This window comes from Larus michahellis, chromosome 1 (genome assembly GCF_964199755.1).
Source record: "Larus michahellis chromosome 1, bLarMic1.1, whole genome shotgun sequence".
Classification (NCBI taxonomy): domain Eukaryota; kingdom Metazoa; phylum Chordata; class Aves; order Charadriiformes; family Laridae; genus Larus; species Larus michahellis.
The window spans coordinates 87,145,852-87,165,995 of record NC_133896.1 but is presented as its reverse complement, the minus strand read 5'-3'; the positions used below and the strand labels follow the sequence as shown (position 1 = coordinate 87,165,995).

At 42.3% G+C, this 20,144-nt stretch overlaps 1 protein-coding gene across 5 annotated transcripts in view; it reads right to left on the bottom strand.

Annotated features, from left to right (window-relative positions):
• Positions 1-20,144, bottom strand: part of LOC141744366 (protein mono-ADP-ribosyltransferase PARP12-like) — a 24,675-nt gene extending 4,531 nt beyond the window's left edge. The window contains exons 1-12 of one of the 5 annotated variants that reach the window (XM_074590155.1): positions 19,789-20,144; positions 17,094-17,226; positions 11,292-11,544; positions 11,068-11,181; positions 10,629-10,697; positions 9,004-9,105; positions 7,878-8,031; positions 6,901-7,066; positions 5,106-5,226; positions 4,451-4,547; positions 3,942-4,020; positions 587-1,979 (exon numbers count right to left, since the gene is read on the bottom strand). In XM_074590155.1, the coding sequence (XP_074446256.1) occupies positions 1,977-1,979; positions 3,942-4,020; positions 4,451-4,547; positions 5,106-5,226; positions 6,901-7,066; positions 7,878-8,031; positions 9,004-9,105; positions 10,629-10,697; positions 11,068-11,181; positions 11,292-11,544; positions 17,094-17,226; positions 19,789-20,072 (1,575 nt within the window). In that variant the 5' untranslated portion in view covers positions 20,073-20,144 and the 3' untranslated portion in view covers positions 587-1,976. Of the gene's footprint in view, positions 1-586; positions 1,980-3,941; positions 4,021-4,450; positions 4,548-5,105; positions 5,227-6,900; positions 7,067-7,877; positions 8,032-9,003; positions 9,106-10,628; positions 10,698-11,067; positions 11,182-11,291; positions 11,545-17,093; positions 17,227-19,788 lie in introns of those variants that run through there. The other 4 variants (XM_074590115.1, XM_074590135.1, XM_074590126.1 and 1 more) reach the window with 4 other exon arrangements.

The window sequence follows — 20,144 nt, the reverse complement described above, 5'->3', positions numbered from 1 at the left end:
GTGTATTTACCCATACTTTTCGCATATAAAAATCCACCAAGAAATGCACATTTTCCCCAAAGAAAAGTTAATGCAAAACATAATGAAAACATGATTTGAGCTCTTCTGCTTATGTCATGCATAAATTTTCCATTTTTTCCTCCAGTATAATCTGTGTCTTTATCTTCTAGAACAAACACTTTTCTTCCATAAACTTGACTGAAAATGCATAACGCTGGCAGACCGATGTCACTTGGTAATACTTTCCATTTCACCGCTGCCTAAGCCAAATGGGGACTCGAGGATTTCAAGTGAAATGCCCAACATCCCATGCATCAACGTGGCGTTTTAAGCAGAAAAGCTGCAGTCATCCTAGGAGGCAATATCAAATCAACATCTTAAACCGAGAGGCAAAAGCTCCATGTTTTGGAAGTCTGAGTTTAGAGAGGAGATAAAATACGATTTATATTTCACAGCTGCATAAAAATAAAGAAGTGGTTTTCTGGACACCATGTCCAGCTTGTGCATTAAATATTTACTGAAGAAGAGGCCTATCATAGGAAAGTCTTCTACGGATTAAGAATAAAGTCATCTGCACGAGAAAGAATTACTTCTTTAAATTTATTAAAAAGCTTTTACAATGTTGAATGAAGTTTCCCATGTCTTAATACAAGAGTATTTTCCAAAGTTTCTTTACAACACAACACAGAAAACAATTTGGATAAGCGAGTATTTATTATCTGCGTGCTCTGTGACACCACAGCTCAAGTTGCTTACCATCACCTACACGATGAAAATGATGTCACTATATTGCAGTACTACGTCTTTTATTTATACATAAGCAATTCTTACTTAGACTATAAGTAATGCTTTTGCTACGATGCATCTTATACCGAGGAACTGCAACCCTTCTGGGTAAAGCAGAGGGTCAGCCACATGGTACAAGACCTAACCCTGTAAGAAAGGTACTTCAAGTATTTTGTCATATGATGGCCTCCAAGCAACAAAGCTAGTTCTCTTTTGCATGAGAACTTTGTGGGATTGTCCTTACCTCCCCAAGGATGCTTGCCCTGCTAATAAAGGATAACACCACATTGCTATTGCAGGTTGATACTTCATAGCAACATAACTTCTTTAGCTCTTTTCATCTTCAGGCCTAAAAAGGAAAAGCCTAGAGAAGATAAGCATTTGCTAACCCACTATCAAGAAGGGGAGTTTCTGAGGCAGAGAAAGAATCACTGCCCTGACAGTAATTGACAGCCAATGACTGCACAAGAACAGTGCTCTGTGATATCAAACCTTGATCTCTGGTTGACTTAGGTTTTGGAAGCAGCATAGTTTGTATTAGTGACAGTGACCCAACTAGAACTAATGGTCATGAAGTACACAGATAGACTGTTTACATTGCATCAGCTCCCATTCCTGCCACAGCACAGCAGTCTTGTCAGGATTCGGCAACACAGCAGCCGCATGATGACTAATCCTGACATAAAAAAACCCACACATTCATTGCACACATTCCTCAGCTGTACATTAAAGAAACAATTTAAAACCAAGCACAAAGTTCCAAGACAATACAAATTCTTTTTTTTTTTCTTTGGCCTTTAAAAGGTTTCCCAACTACTAATTCCACTTCGTTAAACACAGACAGAAGAAATCCACATCAGCTTTTCAACTGGTGTTTCCAATTTCCATTGTGCATTTCATACACTCTACTTTCTATAGAACTATGACTCGAAATGATTTAGAGATTAAGACACAGCAACCCTCAAAAAATAAGCAATGTTACCAAAACAGAACTGCTCTTTTTAAGCAAAGATGACTTTCTCCCTATCTCATAGAGGTGTTCCTTTTTAAAATGGATCACTTCCAGCGCAGCAAATTTTGCCAGGATTATTTGTCAATGTCTGAAGAGAAGGAAATTCATCAAGTCGTAATTGTCAGATGCTACGATGGTCATCACATGCATGCAGAATCCCAGCCAGTCCCAATATTACCTACTGCAAAAAAACAAGCTTAGGGTCCCACAAAAATATTTAATTTAGTCCAGGCTTCCACTTTTAGTACCAACAGGTAGTGCAGGCTTTGTCACGTTTTAGGTACAGAATGAACTCCTCCTTTCCTATGAAAGGCACTCAGTTTACAAGTTAAGAGATGGTTCTCTTAGGTGCCAACTCAGCAAGCAAACTGAGCTCTAGGAAACGAGACGATCCTTCTGTTTCATGCATCCCCACAAGTTACCACCAGTGATACCATGGATCTGCACGTCGCATTCCAAAGCCTCTCACACTCACCTTAGTGACTCCAGAAACACCTCAAATAGACCCAACTAAAATTCAGATTGAAGTTTTCAGAGTAAATAAGGGAAGTAGTTAAGTACATACAACTTGGAGACGTAAAAAGAACTGAGCTAGCTGTCTTCCTGGCATTCTTTTGAAAAATTTAAGCTTATGTTAATCAGTTAAGCTGCTGATTAGTAGCCAAACAGGCCAAAGGAAGAAGTGGTTAGCTATACCCTTTATTATTTTGACAGACCTCAAAATATCACAGGCCCAAATCTTCAAAAGGTCTGGCTGCCACATTCCTACACAAACTCATTATTAGTTCATTCAGCAGGTGCTGTGCCTGACACTTTTACACTCTTGAAAAATTAGGGTTTTTTGCTAATTTTGAAAAACAGCTACTCAAAGGCAGCTAACGTACCGAGCAGTTGACTTAAGTTTTACTCATTGATTTTTCATCAGAACTGTATTTAGCTGAATTTGCTATACACACGCATGGCCAGATACAGGTGTTACACTGAGTAAGGCATAATCCAACACAAGAGGGTAATCGGGGTATCACGAAACATTCGGCACAAAGCAGAATAACAGAAACCAGCCCACAGAAGCTGAGACACATGATATTTCTGGTTCTTATGCCACTGCCAATGTAACTACATTAGGGAAAATAAAACACAAAGAGTGAGAGTATCAATGGAGCTCTCTGTCAACTGAAAGTAGCCAGAAAGAATTCAGGAAATGTGATTATTACTTCTGTCCTGTCCCTAGCCATCATGATATCTGTGCCAATACAACTTGGTCAGCATCACACAAGATTCTGTGACACAGTCAACAAGAAAAACCTCTTATGCTCCACATTATGTGCTCTTCCTTAATCAGGGTCAAAACCACTATAAAAAAGGACAAGTGTAACACTGAAAAGCCTTTTTTCTAGCACACTGTAGTACTTCCATAGTCTGTGTTGCTCTTCCAGAAGGATTGCTTCTTAATACCCTTAGACCTAGTAATTTAAAAATTGGTAGACCAAATAGAAACATAGACTTTGGGCTGACAGGGGTTTGTTTTGTTGAAGAGATCATTGCAACTGCTTTTTTGATATTATTGGCTGTAACTTTAATTCTGCCATTCCTTGAGGCGACGGTCTGTGCTCAGATTCTGGATGTATGTGACAGCACTGGGTGACTTGAAAGAGCATATAGAGATTTCCTTTGCTAGATCTCCAATCCAAACTTTATCCACCAACAGCCATGATGGTATTAATATTTAATGGCTTTTTAATGACCTACACAGAAAGGGTTTGGTCTCAGCCCAGCTGCTGGTGAAGAAATACCCACTTCATAAAAGCCCCTTGTTTAACTGGTCCACTAAGTCACCAAAGTAAGCCATTTTTTTTTCATCTTTAACAGTGAATCTTTTTGTCTTGAATTTGGTGAGGTTTGGGTTTGTGTGTAGATAGATGCCTAAAATGCACCTGAATTTCATGGGAATTTGGCACCTTTTTAAAGAGCTCTTGGGAGATCACCTAGATCTTTAGAGCAAACCCACCCAAGAAAACACTCCTGTTTCTTTTTAGCATCTACCCAGTTACAATTGCTTCAGTTAAGCAGCATCCTCCTTTGACCCGTGCCTTTCCATCACAATTACAAGGGTAAAAAAAAAAAAGAGGAAAAAAAATGATACCTTGTATCCCAACTCAGGCAGTGCGGATTGATCCCAGTGGGTAGGACAGGCTTGATTTGGAATAGAAGAATCCCTCTGGCTGTTTATAAACAGACAGAGAACAAAGCGTTAGTAATTCTATTACTGCTCTGAACACTCAAATTGGAAGCAAACCCTTTGGCCAATTCCTACACTTAAAAATAAACAAAATAAATCACGGAAACAGCCTCAGTCTGTGAGCTGGGTTTTGCATGCTGCCATTTAATTGTCATAGTCCCCTTTCACTTGCTTCTTTAAGAAAAAGCTGTCCATCACCAGTCCCATGGATGTGGTACTTGGAGTAACATGTACCCCAGAAACCAGGTGATGCACCAAGCCGGCAGTTTGTGATATAGCTTCTGTTCAGTCAAATGAATAAGTTTTCTTCTAGCAACAGCTACGTTCTTTGCACGATTATTGCCAGCACTGCTAGCCATTTTGCCTTACTTCTGAACTATGAAAAAACCAACAATTTAAAGAGCATCATTTACCCTTTCTTTATCTTCTGTACATCTTCAGAAGACAAAAACTTTGGTCGCCTGCAAACTCGTCTTTGAGTTCCATAAGAGATGTTTGTCTGGGTCATTTCTTGAGGAGAAAACAGAAAGAAAAAGAAAAAGTCACGAAAAGTCTACACGATGGGTTTATTAATGAACGACAGTCATTCGTTAATGAAAAGTGGCATACTCATCGTCAATTCCATCTGCTGAAGAATTGTTGCACAAAACCTATATAAGCTTCCTCTCCTTCCCATAACACTGTTATTTAACCGGTGCCTATCTTGATTGCTCCTTGAAGTCATTCACACTCTTTAAATGTTGCTCCAACAGCACAGAAAGATGCTTCGTTTTTCATTTTTACCATTCACAGGGTTAACTCACTTAAAGTTTACTATGACTTTATGTGAAGACTATGTATCTTTTTATTTCTGATCCTGTGTGAACCTGGATAGTGTCAATGAGTAAAGGGGAAGGCAACTTTTGTATGGAATTTTCTCTGGGCCATCGCTATCTTGCTTTTCCTTCCAATGAGTATATCTGGTAATGTTAGTAAAAGAAATCATAGTTTCCAAAAGCTGGGATAGTTTGGAAGTAAGGCTTTGTAAAGCACTGCACAGTTGTAAATGAAAACTTATAAAGTGAGTACCTTTAAAATTGAGCTGGTAATGATGCAAGCCAGCCTGGAAAGATATGGTGGCATCTGGATCTGCTAGATACAAATTCTCAATAATAGCAGAAGACGGCGCATTCACACTATTCTCTTCTCCCTTTGGGGGGAAAAAAAGAGGAAAAAAAAAAGAGAGAGAGAGAGAGAGAGAGAGAAGAGTAATGAGTAAACACAGTCAGGACTAAACCCTGGATAGCTAGTTTGGGTACAGGGAAAGAAGAGGCAAAGAGCAGGATGAAGAGGAATCTACTCAGAACTATTGTAGTTCCAACCTGTTCCCTGAAAACCCACACAGGAACAAGGTGACGTGGTGAGCATTGATGCATATGAGCTTGGAAACTGGAACACTGATCATGTGATTAACACATGAATAGCAGGTGGTTCTTCCAAGTCTAATTTGTCAAGGAACAAAGGAAGTTGTGGGTACAAGAAGTCTCATGCTTACCTTTTCTACCACATGTAATTTGACTACGAGCCAACCACTTTATCCCATAAATATGACAGCCTGAGTGAGCTTTTTTGAGCTCTCCCTGCTAAGGAGCAGGCCGCACAGCAGTGATCTCTCCCTGAGCGTGGATGCCTCTCAAATTACTTCTTGAGGCCGAGACCCCTTACCAACTGCAGATCTTTGGTAAGTGACCAATATCGTGCATAACCTTGTATTATAGCGTACTAAGCTTTTGTATTGGTAACTGTATTATTATTGTTATTATATCCTCGTGCAGTAAGTAATAGAGTAAACCTTGTCATTGGGCTTTGTTAAATCTCACCTTTGCAACATCCTACTTGAGTAAAACTACTTTTGCTGCTACTTCAGCAATGGTTCTTTAAACAGTCTAAAATCTCCCCCACAACAAACTGGCATAGTTGGCAGATTCTAAATCCGCTCTGTGACACCAGGGTTAAACCACAATGCAAGTATAATTCTCTAATGTACAAAACAATGTCAAATATGAGGGTATGCTGATGGAGACACTTTCCATTCAAGCTATTTACTGAAACTAAAACCCACCATTATGAGAGTCACTATATCCATCATCTTTTCCTACCTACTTTCCCATGTCCCTGGGTCACCTTTGTGTTCTGCCATTTGTGCAGCTATACTGTAAACCAGATGGGGAAAATTCATCTGCCTTGGGGGGGAAGGAGGACAGACTCCTTATTTATTTCTTTTCCCGCATTTTTCAGATAGATCACTCTCAAAGAGGACTTGGCCACCCAAGGAAAAAGGTAACATTTGATCTGAGAAAGCAGAGCAATCCTTGCATGTCCAAGGAAGCATGACAAGGCTCAGAAGGCAAGACTAGTTCCTGAATAATTTAAAAGACAATACATGTCAAGGATAGTGTACACATGTTAAATCTGCATAGAAGCCATGGACAACTCCAAAAGGGAATCTGACGAGAGACACGAGCATACATCATCAAAAACAATCGCATCAATACAAGCTGAAAAAAAGGAATTTTGCTTTCCTGCATTTGCCAACAAGGTCTTTGTCAGGAAAGCAGTCTTAACAAATCAGCCAGACACAAAGACAGACAACTGGTCCTACTGAACCTCACTGCAAGGAGATTAGGTGTGTTTCCTCCCCTCCAGCCTGTCATCATTTTGTCACATCTGTTCTGAACATCTGTAGCTTCACTGCCTTACTGGACGCTATAGAATTCAAGCACAAGTATTGGCTTAATTAACCTTGCTAAGTAAAGGGGAAGGAGGGGGAAGAGGCTCCACACATTTCTTAAGAAGTGATCCAAAGCACAGGATGTGGACTCACCTGTTCTCCATATTCAATCCACTGGCCTTGGTCATTCTTCCAATACCAAATCCACTGTGTAGTCAACACAAACGTGGGTTTTGTGACTGATGATGGTGTAGAGAGGCGTCGAAGTGAAAGAGAACAGCAGGTCATTGTCTCGAAATTAATGTTCCTATCTGCTGTGCTGTAAGGACAAATTCAGGTTTATTATAGTTAACAGTATATATTTTATCCTCTAATCCTCAGTTTAAGATGGTGCAATTTTCTTTGATATAATATGACTGCCTGAATAGGTCTGAAATAAGAGTATTTCCCACAGCATGGATGGCAGCTCTGAAAACCGTTTCCAGTCTTCAGAAGCAAACTATGGCCTCTGAGACACTGAATGCCATCTCAATTGCTAGCCAGATGTTGCACTGCTGGCTTTACAGACAACTCAAACTTGAGGTCCTCTACAAATCCAGGGTGACAAATTACAGTGGGGCTTTCAGAAATAAGTTAAAGGGAAAATGAGCTCTCTTAAAAAAAAAAAAAAAAGAAAAAAAAGATGGGCTGCTTACACAAAGGGCATTTCATAAAATTCCTCTAGGCACATTATAGATATTATTACAGGTACTAGTTGTATTAGGAAAGGAATAGCCATACAGCAGGGCCATCTCTGAACTGCTGTTAAAAGGCCTGACTTAATTATTATAAATAAATTATGATTCATTATCTGAAATACTAATATTCTAAGCACTAAATTCCACCCACTTCTTGTTACCCTGTATAGAATTTAAAATGCAAGATATTGCTGTATTATATTTAGAAGATAAAAATTAGGTGATATTTCCATGCAATCACTTTCACTTTTCTTTTTAAAAGAAAAATTCTCATTTGTACATCCTCCTAGATTCTGATTAGCTGAGAATCAGAAGTCAGACATCTTTAAGAAGAAAACAAGAGTTTTTCCTCAGGGGCCTAACCACTAAGCAAGCAGTCCAGCATCATTATACCTGCTGTTTTTTGGATCACAATAGGCCTTTTCAATCTCCTCCATCATGGAAAGGTCACACCAGGTGATCCCGTTATATAACTGCCATCGATACGGCAAATGGTAATGAACAGATTTGCATTTATCTGTAATGACATCAGTCACAGTCAAGAGCTCTGCAATCATAACACAGAGAGCAAGACAACGACGGAAAAATAAGCAGCATTTTTTACACTCTGGCTTTATCTAACGGGGTTTGGTATAAGCAATAAAGACAGAGTGCTGAAAATAGAAATATGTATGAACAATAGGGGCGTGTGTTTCTCCAGTCTCATCTAGGAAAGCAACATGAGCTCTCATACTGCCAAATACATTTCAAAGAAACCACAACTCAACATTGGCAGCTGGGTGAGCAGGGCCACAGACAGGTGTCTCTGCGTCACACCACCATGTTTCTCAGCTGTAAAAAGTCTAGTCTACACATCACATAAGCACTCCGATATATTTTGTTCCTCTTTTCATTAGTCCCTTAGAGCTTATGAGGTGGTTACCAAGGCCTGAATGTTTTTTGGTTCTTTAGGCCCAGCCCAATGAATGAAGCAGCATAAAGGACTGCAACACTCCACAGAACATCCCCCAAGAGGGACCCTACACTCACCCCTGAACAGGTAGCACGCTGCCCCACTAACAAACTGCTCGGCACTGTTGGAATTGATGCTTTGCTTCTCAGAAAATGGGAAGCAGCAACTTTTAACTGCTTTGCATGCAAGACCTGCAGCAGTGCTATATAGCTTTCACACAGAAAGAGGGAGACTTCTGTGGTTTTTTGAAATCATCTACGTTTTCAATGCATGTATGTCTGCGTGTTTGAGTTTGGACCTGCATAACACCCCTGCATGTGTGCATGCTGCTGGATACAGGCCTTTCAGGCCTTTCTGCTGGGGGGAAGCTGATATACACTCCACTTTCCTCTGACTGCGTTTGTAATTCTGACAAAGTTTATTAGTGACTTGGAAACAAAGTGAATGAGTGAGAAGGCATGATCGCCACTGCCACTCCATAGGCCACCACTAGTCCAAGCCATTAAGCAGGGAGTGTCTCTGCAAACGCTGCCCTCCCAAGATAACATTACTTTTTATAAAGCTTACCTTTATGTTTGCAGAACTTCCAGACATGAAACACACATATTTCATCAGAATTATCTTCTTTGTCATCCTTCAAAGCTTTAGCAGAGGAATTGTCTTTTTTATCTACAAGAACAAACACATCAATCCTTATTTGCCCTAACAAAATACAACTCTAAGAGAAAGACATTGAATTTGGTATTTCATCCCAGAAAAAACAAGGAGTTGATTGCAGTAGCCAAGTTAAGCACTTGGGGATCTGACTATCCCCTGTACAGCCCACTGCATGAGCTAGGGCTTTGTAACTGACCAATAAACCCGTACAATGGAAGAAGTCTCAGTACAGATGGGCAAGGGCGATATCATGAAGCTGTTGTGACTTGACCACGGCTGTGGCAAAGAAGTTGACTTGGTCTCAACACAAAGATGACCAAGAGAGTGGCCTCTGTTGTAGATAAATGGCTAAGTCAGCCGAGTGGATCAACTGGTGGTAGAAACGTTTCTTTTTGAGTTCACTAAAAGAGCGCAAGCCTCTGCCTGAGTTGGCCAGACCAGCATGGAGGAAGTGAGTATGGAGCTCAGCCCAACACAGTAGTATAAAAACTAAAAAGTTAGCAAAAGAATTTCAAAGACAGAAATGGGCTTGAGCTGGCTTCAACCCACGTATTCCTTACTAGGGACTGGGGATACCCAGCATCGTGATGGTGAGCATATTATACAGACCCATAAAGGGAATCACGTCGGTATTGTGATTGAACTGTGTATTGCAATTGCTATATTTTGGTAAGTGTGACTTAGCATTTGTACTGTGTTTTCAGCACAGTACTGTATTTTTGTATTTTGTACTGTATTTTGCAGCACTCTGCTACATCAGAAATCTCACTGTACTGGGCCTGACTAGGATAGAGTTAATTTTCTTCACAGTAGCTCATATGATCCTGTGTTTTAGATTTTTTAACCAAAACAATGCTGAAACACATGATGTCATAGCTTTTGCTGAACAGTGTTTGCACAGCATCAAGGCCTTCTCTGTTACTCACCCTTCCTCCCCAGTGAATAGACTGGGGGGGGAGGGGGGCACAATAGGTTGGGAGGGGGCGCAACCGGGCAGAGGACCCAAACTAACCAAAGAAATATTCCATACCATATAACATTATGCTCAGCAATAGAAGGGAAAAGAGGGAGTTTTAGTAGAGTTAGCTATCTTTTGTTGAGAAACTGGCATCGGCCTGTCCATGGGAGGTGGTGAGTGAATGCCTTTGTATCACCTGTTTTGCTTTGTTTTCTTCTTTCTTCTTCCACTTACCCTTCACTTACCCCTCTCCCCCCCAGCCCCCGCCATCTTGACCCTCAAGTTTTCTTGCTTTTATTCTTTCTTTCCTTTTCCCCCTCTTCCCCTGTCCCACTGGGGGTCAGGGAGAAGTGAGCGAGCGGCTGTGTGGTGCCTAGCGGCCCACCAGGGTTAACCTACAACACCCGTGTAAGATCGACTATCTTTAAATAAGTAAATTTGATATTAAACATTACACCCTCCGTGTGTGGAGTATCTAAAAGAATCTAAAAGTTCAGAGGAGCTGTAAGGCTGTGTGAAACCAAACCCCAATGAGAACCACTGATCTCAAGACTGGAGGGTTAGAAACAATCCATACCTTTGTCTTTATCTCCAGCTCCTGTCGGCAACTGGCATTGGCTCTGACCAGGTACATGGCTACCAGGACCTGCATGAGAAAACACTGAATGAACAGCGCTGCTGGACTAGAACCTCAGCTAGATGGCAAAATCCCAAATTGTGTGTTGAGGATTGTGTCCATCACATGTACAACTTTTGACTGGCACTCCACTGCTGATACAACAGATCGGCAATAACAGTTACAAATCCCTAGTCACAGTTATTGGCAACCACTCGATAGCAATTTTGCATGAAGTATTTTACACAACAGTAATGCAGCACTCTCTCCCACACAACTCAGCCATAACTTACTCCATTCCTGAAAGCAGATCAATGGCAGAAGGGAAAAAAAACCTATGTACACATTGTAAGAGGGGAAATGGGGAAGCTGATTCCACATGGAAGCAGTTAGTACTTACTTAGATATTTACCTTCTGAAGGTGGTGTGTGCAGTGTTTGCAAAGGTCCCGTCAGTTCTTTACTCCTATCTGCTGTTTTTTTCAATAAATTTTCTCCTGGTTTGTGGTACTGTACTGAAAGCACAGAAAGGACGACAGGGTTTAGCTGTGAGGTAAGGCAAGAATGGCTTCTACCTCTCTCAAACTCAGAATCCTATTTAAACCCAGTGCTTCTTACAACTTACTTTTCCCCTTCTTCAGTTCCTTGTTGAATTCCACATGCTTGTGATCATATATAGCCTGGATGTTTGAAGCTATGTTCACATCAATGCCTTCCTTTTCCAACAGTCTCAATGCACGGGTAGTCAAGAGGTTATGGGACCTCTTGCATGGAAAAAATCTACATTCCCCATGGAGAAAGTGTCGACAAACATGAAGCTTGTTGCAATTGTTTTGCTGTCTGCAGGCATCATCTTTTCTGTTGTAAAACTGGCAGACCTAGAAATGGGAAGGACAGACACAATATGAAATGGAAAAGCACATTAGAATTAGCATTTTTTTTCTTTGTTCTACAGGCATGCAGCTTTAACAGTGGAAAAGAAGTGACTAAAATGCATGTGTTCCTTGTGATTTCTTTAATTTGGACAAATTTCTTGCCTGGAAGAGCAGGCATTTTCAGATGACTCATGCATTTTGAATTTTGAAGTTGTGAAGAGGTTTTTTTCAAAGAAAAAGAAAAGCCAATCCAACAAGAATTCATTTCTGGGATGCCTAAGTAAGGCAGGTGCATAACAATTGACTATTTTACAGTTATTCTATTTAAAAAAAAAAACCACAAACCCCACAAAAAACAAACCACACAAACCAAAACCATAACAAAGAACAAATGCCTCCATAAAAACATACTCTGTCAAATGAGGCATTATTTCATGGAGCTGAAACTGCATTTGCACTTCCTATTTGTAAAGCTCATTCTACATTGAAGATTGGGGCATCTAAAAATGGTAAAGAATGTTGCTTTGAGTACATATGGAAAAAGCAACACACTTCTTTATTCCTCTGCTCACCAAAAAAGAGATATGCAGTGAATTGGACCCAGGGAACAAATCACACACCAAAAAACCCCTTCGTATTGCCCACCAAGCACCACAGCAACGCTTCCACTCCTGCAGCACAAAGCGGCAGCCCTTAATAAGAAAGTTGCTTTGAGGAACACGCAGCGGTCTGGCAGGTAGCCCCAGCATCACACCAGAACCATCACAGATCTCCTCCCAATCCCCCTTCCAAGCAACAGTTTCTATGCCATGTTGCAAATGAATAGATACAGATTTATATCTCAACTAGGGAACTGGAGATTGCTGGGATGGCAGTGTTTAAAAGACTGAAAAATCAGGCCAGTTTCAGCTGCAAAACAACTCTCTACCAGATTCATACTCATTAACAATACCCATTGCCAAAGGCGAGTTCCTTATCGCCATCAGTCAACATCACGTCCAGAACAACTCGCCTTCACAAAGTTGCTCTAAATTAGGTGGCAGCATACGAAGCCACAGAACTGATGTCGTTTCAGTGAGCGCTGATGGTTACTGTCCTTGACAGTTCTTAGCCTCCGAGGGAAGCAGAAACCAAATAGGGTTGTCTTCCTTCTTCCCCATCTTCCCTCTGTCATTGTGGATGCTTTATGCTTTTCTACCTCTAACACCCCAAAGAATGCTCTCATTTGCTTTTGACATCTTATTTTTGGGATCTGGACTTGTTCTGGTTTTGCTTGTTCTACTGGATTATTCTGCTTCCGTCACATACCTTTCTTGCCTGCTCTGCAGGATTTCAGTTTTACCAGATACCTTGCAGATTTTACTTACACATGTTTTCCTGTACCCTGTTTGTGCAACTGTATCACAACTTCCCATTTACCCCCTTACAATTATGCCTATTATTTATATATTCAAGCTCAGCTGCATCATAAAACGCTTTCAGTAGTTTTACAATCTGTTGGGTGCCCATGGCAAGGTGCTGGCAGTAGGGGTGACCTCTGTGAGAAGAAGCTAGGTGCTGCCCCATGCCAGACACAGCTGGCTCCAACAGACCCACTGCAGGATACAGCTGAGCCCATCAGCCAAGCTGGTGGCACCTCTGAGAAAACCTATTTAGGAAAGGGCAAAACACCGCATAGTAGTGAGGGGGGCAGCAGGCAAAGAGTGAGAAACAGCCCCGCAGACGCCAAGGTGAGAAGGAGGAAGGGGAAGAAGTGCTCCAGGTGCCTGAGCCGAGAACCCCCTGCAGGGCCACCTACAGCCGCTTTCCCAGCATGGTGTCCAAACGACTTCTGAATATCTCCAAGGGGGGAGACTCCACAACCTCTCTGGGGAACCCGTGCCAGTGCTCAGTCACTCTCAGTAAAAAAGCATTTCCTGATGTTCACAGGGAACCTCCTGTGTTTCAGTTCATGCCCATCACCTCTGGTCCTGGGCACCACTGAAAAGAGCCTGCTCTGTCCTCTCTACACCCTCCCCTTCAGGTGTTTGTAAATACTGACTGAGATCCTCCTGCGCCTTCACTTCTCCAAGCTAAACAGACCCAGCTCTCTCAGCCTGTTAGAGGTGCTCCAGTCCCTTCATCATCTCAGTACCACTTCGCTGAACTCCTCTTCCAGTAGCTCCATCACTCTCTTGTACTGGGAAAATAAATTTTGGAAAATTAATTTTGGAGCTATTTTCAGCTAATGTAGCGGGCCACCATGGAAGACATTATAATGAGGACATAGCGTCTTCTAGCAAATCTAGGCAGTTTACCTGTAGGCCTTGGTTGCAGAGGCCCATACATTATCATTAGTGACAGCCACATAATAAGAGCACATGCCATGCCATTAGCATAGACTGCCTTTAACAATACAACCCGTATGTACTGTTTGTAAGAGCTTGTTCCTATAGAGATGCATAAGAGCATAATGCTCTCGGTGAACTTTGGTGTACTATCTAGAACATTCAGACTTATATGGATAGAAGACCAATAGCTTTTGGGGTTTTTTTTTCAGAAAAATACTATAAACACATGAAGAACATCAAGGGTGCTGAACATCACCATGGATGGGAATTCTGCCCAGCAAGCCATGGTCCCACCAGTGAGGTCTGTCTGATGCTGTCTTGTTGTGGGTTCCCACAACACCAGAAGGGACACAGAAGATTTCTTCTCATTATAACCTCTAGTAGTAATCAGCTATTTATCTTAAGTATCATGTGCCTTTCTTAGTGAGATCCGGAAGTACCAGCACCTGCCAATGCAAAGTAATTATTCACCTACTCCAGAATTTTGGGTAAGTCACCTCATTTTTCTCTCCTCCATTTTCCTAACTCTGTCCAAGGAGAATGCAGAAAGGCTTATCATCTACAGAGCACTCTAAGATCTATGTATCAAGAACATATGGAAGTGCTAGGTAATAACGAACAGTGTTGTGGGAGATGCGCTGCAACTTCAGTCTCTAAAGAAATCAAATCTTACACCACTGCCAAGGGACGGTCTTCCTCAGTTGAAGAATGTTGCTCTATTTTGGGGGCCCCATACCACTCAAAGTGTTACCCTCATCTAAAACGTACGTGCCTCATATCAGTGCCCAACTAAGAAGAAAAATAAGTTAAGGCTTCAAACATGCAATTTCTTCCACCCCTCCAAGTGGAGATCACCGTTCAAGTTACCAAGCTGGAAACAAGCAGTTAGTCCAACATCCACCAGAGACAGACAGTCAAGCACAAACTAAGGGCTGTGATATAAATTTATACAAAAATCTCTTGTTTCAAAGGAGTAATATAGTTCCCTGGATGTTTCTAGAAAAACTTAAACTCACTGCTTCCTTAATAGGTCTTTTCCAAACCCAATCTTTCCCCCTTAGTTTCAATATCCTCTCCTTTCTAGAAACTTTCTCCTCCAGGAATACTGCTAATCAAAACCAGAAGCAGAGAGCACAGTTTGTCATGCAGCCTGAAGCTAGTTTAAGAACTACCAAAAAAAGCCTAAGACTTATGTTAGACACTGGTTTTGGGCGCCAGAGCACAGGAACTGCTTTCACGCTTGCATCTTCCTGCTCAAGAGAGTAGGAAAAAAAAAAAGGGCAACTAAAACATAGAATCAGATAAAAGCTGAGAGAGTACTCAAAATATAAACACTTTGTGTGGAACATCCATTACACAAAATATCACCTTAGAGTAGTGGAGATACCAGTCACTGAAGTTACAAAGTAAAGCTCCCAGAGATTAAAGACACTGAATCTGGTTGAGAGCAATTTTGTAGAGCATCTAGAGGAAGATGTATTAAAAGATAATGTCAGTATGCAAGACAAGATTTTTACATGGGAGCATCAGAATAAACTGCCAAACCAGAATGAAGTGCTGTGTCAGCTAAATAGGGAATCCACTATTTAGCTGCATCAAGAGAGCACACTGCTCCTTGCATTTTGCCAAGAAACAAACAAACAAAAAAGCCAGAGAAGGTGAGAGACGTTGTAAAAACCCCTGATTTTGCAGTGCTGTTGTGTTTTTCTTAGCCTGCACCCCAGTTCAGGTCACAGAAGACCAAAGTTTCCTCTTGCTTGAGAACTTCATACATGCCATTTGTCAGCACACGCAAAGCCAGTCAGCATTTCTAAGCAAGAAACAGCCAAGTCGGCTTTCACATCACCCTCCTCAGCTCTCAGGAATATGAACGGCCTGCATCAATCACTGTTTTCTGTCATTTCTGCTATTTTACTCCGTAATAGGAGTTAAGGTGCTCAATTAGAGGTAATTAATGATGCCTGCCAGCGGTGAGGGCTGAACAGATCTATAGACAAGAGCTTAAGAGTAATACCAATCAATGATGGTTGCTACCATCTGCTCATTGCTGGGAGTAATTAAACAAGAAACACAAGTTTTAGATGCGGCTGAGCAGGACAAAGATATTATTAATTCTCCTTGCTCATCACCACCATGCTCCTTGAATCTGCCAGCACAACATATTTTAAAAAGCTACCAACAAAAAAAATAATTTATTTTGTCAAAGCCCAGCACTGTCACAGCAGGGAATAAGAAAACAATATAACTATTATGCCAACAGATCTGCGGAGATTATAACCTCCAAAAGACAAGGGTAACAGGCAGTACTCCAGTAATTTCTTAACCAGGAGCAGCTGTAGCCCGAAACAGGCTATTCTTGTCTTTGAAATAGCCATACGTTGAAGATAGCACTGCCCTTATACACACATCCAGAATGGATTGTTCAGCCAAACTTAACAAAATCGATGACTTGCATACAAACCAGACAAAGGTTGCATCATAGAAAATTTGTGTACAAGAACTCAGTGCACTTTGGAAGGGGCAGATTTTACACAAAAATGATTGCAGTGATTTGGTAATTTTCTCAGATTTTTTTCTCACTTCCCTATACCCTCAAGCACCAAAATATGCTGGAAGAGGACAAGGGCCCTCCCTTCCTAGTCTCCATCATTTCTTGGAGAAGAGCCAACAAACTTTGGTCTTGGTCAGGCCTTTTATCCTGACAAGCATGTACAATTATTGTGATCTTTCACCTCGGTCTTGCTTACCTCACCATCTCTAAAACTCTGGTGAAGCTGCTGACTTTGTTTGCTTGTTTTGAGTAACTTTATCGCTACCCTGTTGGGATAACAGGAATGGCATGCAAATCGGGCTGTAGCCCTGCTGTCCACTTCCCGCTGTCAGACGACACATCTCCTGCTGACAAGTCATAGATGACATGGCTGGCCTTATCCACATGCAAGCCTTCTAGTATTTATGTAAGCAAAACACTCCTTAGTGTTTAACTGTTTTATTGCTGTTACTTTTTTCAGTTATAAGTACACAGAACTTTCACAACCCTGGCTCTATAGTGTTTCTTCTGGTGCTTTCAGACAGAGCCATTCCCATTTGTACTTCATCCAGACTAATCTTAATATTATTGTTTCGTATCTTAACAGCTTGAAATTGAGATCAAAACTTCACATTCTCCTTGCCCTCTCCCATTCCTAATTAACAAAAGCTTAAGAAATCAGTACAACTCACATCAGGGAGGAAGAAAGGGTCATTTTGGAGAAGCAGGACTCGCAGATCACTCTCATCGAGGCAAGACAGCTCATGGGACTTTAGAACCTTTTTGTTCTCAGCATTGATGATGTCATGCGAGTACTTACAAGATCTACAAGAAAACACACAGGAATATAAATGTTTACTTCTTCAGTCAAGTTGATTTAAAGAAGAACCTCAGATAACATGCAACTTGGGAAAACCCATGGAGAGAAAGGTAGTTTGGCAAGTCTCTGTGGACATTTAGATGGTCTCTGCAATTAGCTAGAGAATGGACCAAACAGCATAGCAACTCTGTGAAATACAGTACCATTATTACCCCCATTTTAAACATTAATGTGGCCAGACCACTTTTAGGAAAGCTAGCAGCACAGATTTGAAGCCAAGTCTGTCTACCCCACACTTTCTTCCCCTCCATCAAGAAGCAAGTCACACAACCTGAACAGCTGGAGGAAAAGCTAACTTCAGAGGAATACATCAACAATGGTGGAAGTAGCAACACCCTTGATTTTGTGAACATAAAAGGTTGTTGTCCCAGGGATGGCATGTAAAAAAAGATGAGTCTCAAAGCACAAAACAAAGAGATAATGCAGCTGAAAACAACACAATTCCTTATATTTGCTGTCTGGGAAGTTAAAAAAAACCCACAACCAAACTCCATGAAAGTTCATTAACTTTGGAGTTTTGGATAAAGAAGCACTTAAACAACAATAACAAAGACACTGCTACACTTACTAACCTAAGAGAAATGTCTGAAGTGAGTATGAATCAGAAAGAGCAAGATGGCATTTTTTTTTTGCATCTATTTTAAAAGATACTGCAAAACAATAATAAGAGGAAAACTATGGTCAACCTGTGTATTAATTCAATGCAGTAAAATACAGCTTACTTCTATCTTGCTCTTCAAAAGCATGATTTGATACAGCCTTAAGACTAGACATACTCAACCAGTAAAAGTACCTGTTAATCTATCAGACTCAAGTCTCTGTTCTGTTTATCCTTTTAGCCTCCAGTTAACTCCTGAAACTCTCCTCATGAAAGCATTTTTACCTCATGCTGTGTCTGACCCAATCCTTCTGTATCGACCTTCGTGTAGTTGTTTTGCCCCTGACACCCACTAACTGCTGGACACATTGCTTTTTAAGCAAATAAAGAAGATTGTGAAGTTCGAAGGGCAGAAGTGTGCCATCTTTGGTCCTGAGTAATGATCTTCTAAGGATACTAGATTCTGCAGACACTTGATTAATGGTTATGAAGGTAGGTGAGCTACAGAATATTCAAGGTAGGAGCCATCACCAGTGCTCCTCCACGGTTAACTTCAGATTCCACCGACAGTCACATGGTGATCTACATCAATTGAGTACATACTTCTAAGTCAAAGCTTGAAACAGTCCACAAATACAATGATAACTAATCAGCTGAGTTTAATAACACATTTAGAAAAAAGAAAAAAGCAGTGAAAAGTTACTCGCGAGACACATGTTAGAAACAGGTTTAACCGGACTAAAATCCTGATTCCAGTAAATAGGAAGACCCCAGTAACTTGCACAGACATTTTTCTTTCCAGAGATTCTAAAACAAAAAGGATGCAAGAATTGGAAGCAAGGCTAGATTTTACCTTATCAGTTAAAAAATATTCTGTCTTGATCCATATTGTCCACCTAGCGGTATTTCTGCCCCCTCATTTTCCCCCCCAATCAACCTCCCTCCCACGAAGGACATACTCTTCATTTTACTATCACATACAAAGGTGATTTAAAGTACTTAGTGCTACTGAGAGGGCAGAACGATTTATCATTGCAAAGGGAATCACCTCATCATGCATTTTAGTTCACGTAGCGTTATCCAGCACACGTGCCAGCATGCATACGTGTTAGAAATGCAGGGTATTTCTAACAGCGAACCACCTGGAAGCCTACTGCACCGTCAGTGAAGTGAGAAACGGGGAGAAAGTCTCAGCATCCCAACACTTTGCTAGCCCCGTTCGGAGACAGACGCGGCCTTTCCCCCTCCGCATTCTTCAGACCTGAGGGCACAGGGAGGGGTTTTGCTGGGGCAGAAGAGGAAGAATCTGGTACGGCCTCAGCACCTTAACTAACACGGCCACAGCGCAAGGCCTGGGGATGGAAGAGGGTGGGGTGGGGGCTTAAACTGCAAATTCTTCCATCAGAGCTCACTTCTGCGTTGATTTTTGGCTCCCTTTACCGTTAGTTTTAAGCTAGGTACCACCTCTGGCCAGCCTGTGCTGTAATAGCTAAAAACTTACTTACTTACTTCAGGTGCCGGGGGTGGGCTGAGGGACAGGCGAAGCAGCCAAGCGGCTTTAACAAAAAAAAAAAACAAAACAAAAAATCCCCCCAAAAAACCTGTAATACCGACAAAGAAAACTAGGCTTTAGAAAACCTCAACCTACCGCCGTCACTTCAGGCTTTTACCCAAAACGGCAAGAAGCGCAAACGGGCCCTTGGCGACCAGGAAACGCCCAGTAGGAGGCTGCACCCGACGCCGGGGGTGAGGGGACGGGGACGACGCGGGGAGCCGGGGCAGAAGGGGCCGGAGTGGCACTTCCAGCGGAGCCGGCGCTCTCCGACCGGCCGGCTCCGGGAAGAAGCCCGGGGAAGGGGCTGGGGCAAGGGGGCGGGCTGCCTGGCCCCCCGCCCCCCGCGATGCTCACCTGGAGCCCAGCCCGCACTTGCCCATGAGGTGTGCCTTGCAGAGGTGCAGCCCCTCGCAGCCCCCGCACTCCTTGCGGACGCAGACCCGCACGCCCGACACGGCCAGCACCGAGGGGCCGCCGTCCCGCACCACCAGGAACCGCTGGGGACCCGCCGCCGACAGCGTCTCCCCCAGCTGCTGGGCCGAGAGGCCGACGAGCTGCTGGAACTCCGTCAGCCCCAGCCGCCCGCCGTGGGCGCACAGCGTCTTGGTGAGGAAGCAGCACACCGCCGGGTCGCTCATCTTTCCTTGTCGCCTCGGCTGGCTGCGACCGGACGGCGGGAATCGAAACCGGGGCGGCCTCGGCGGCGGGCG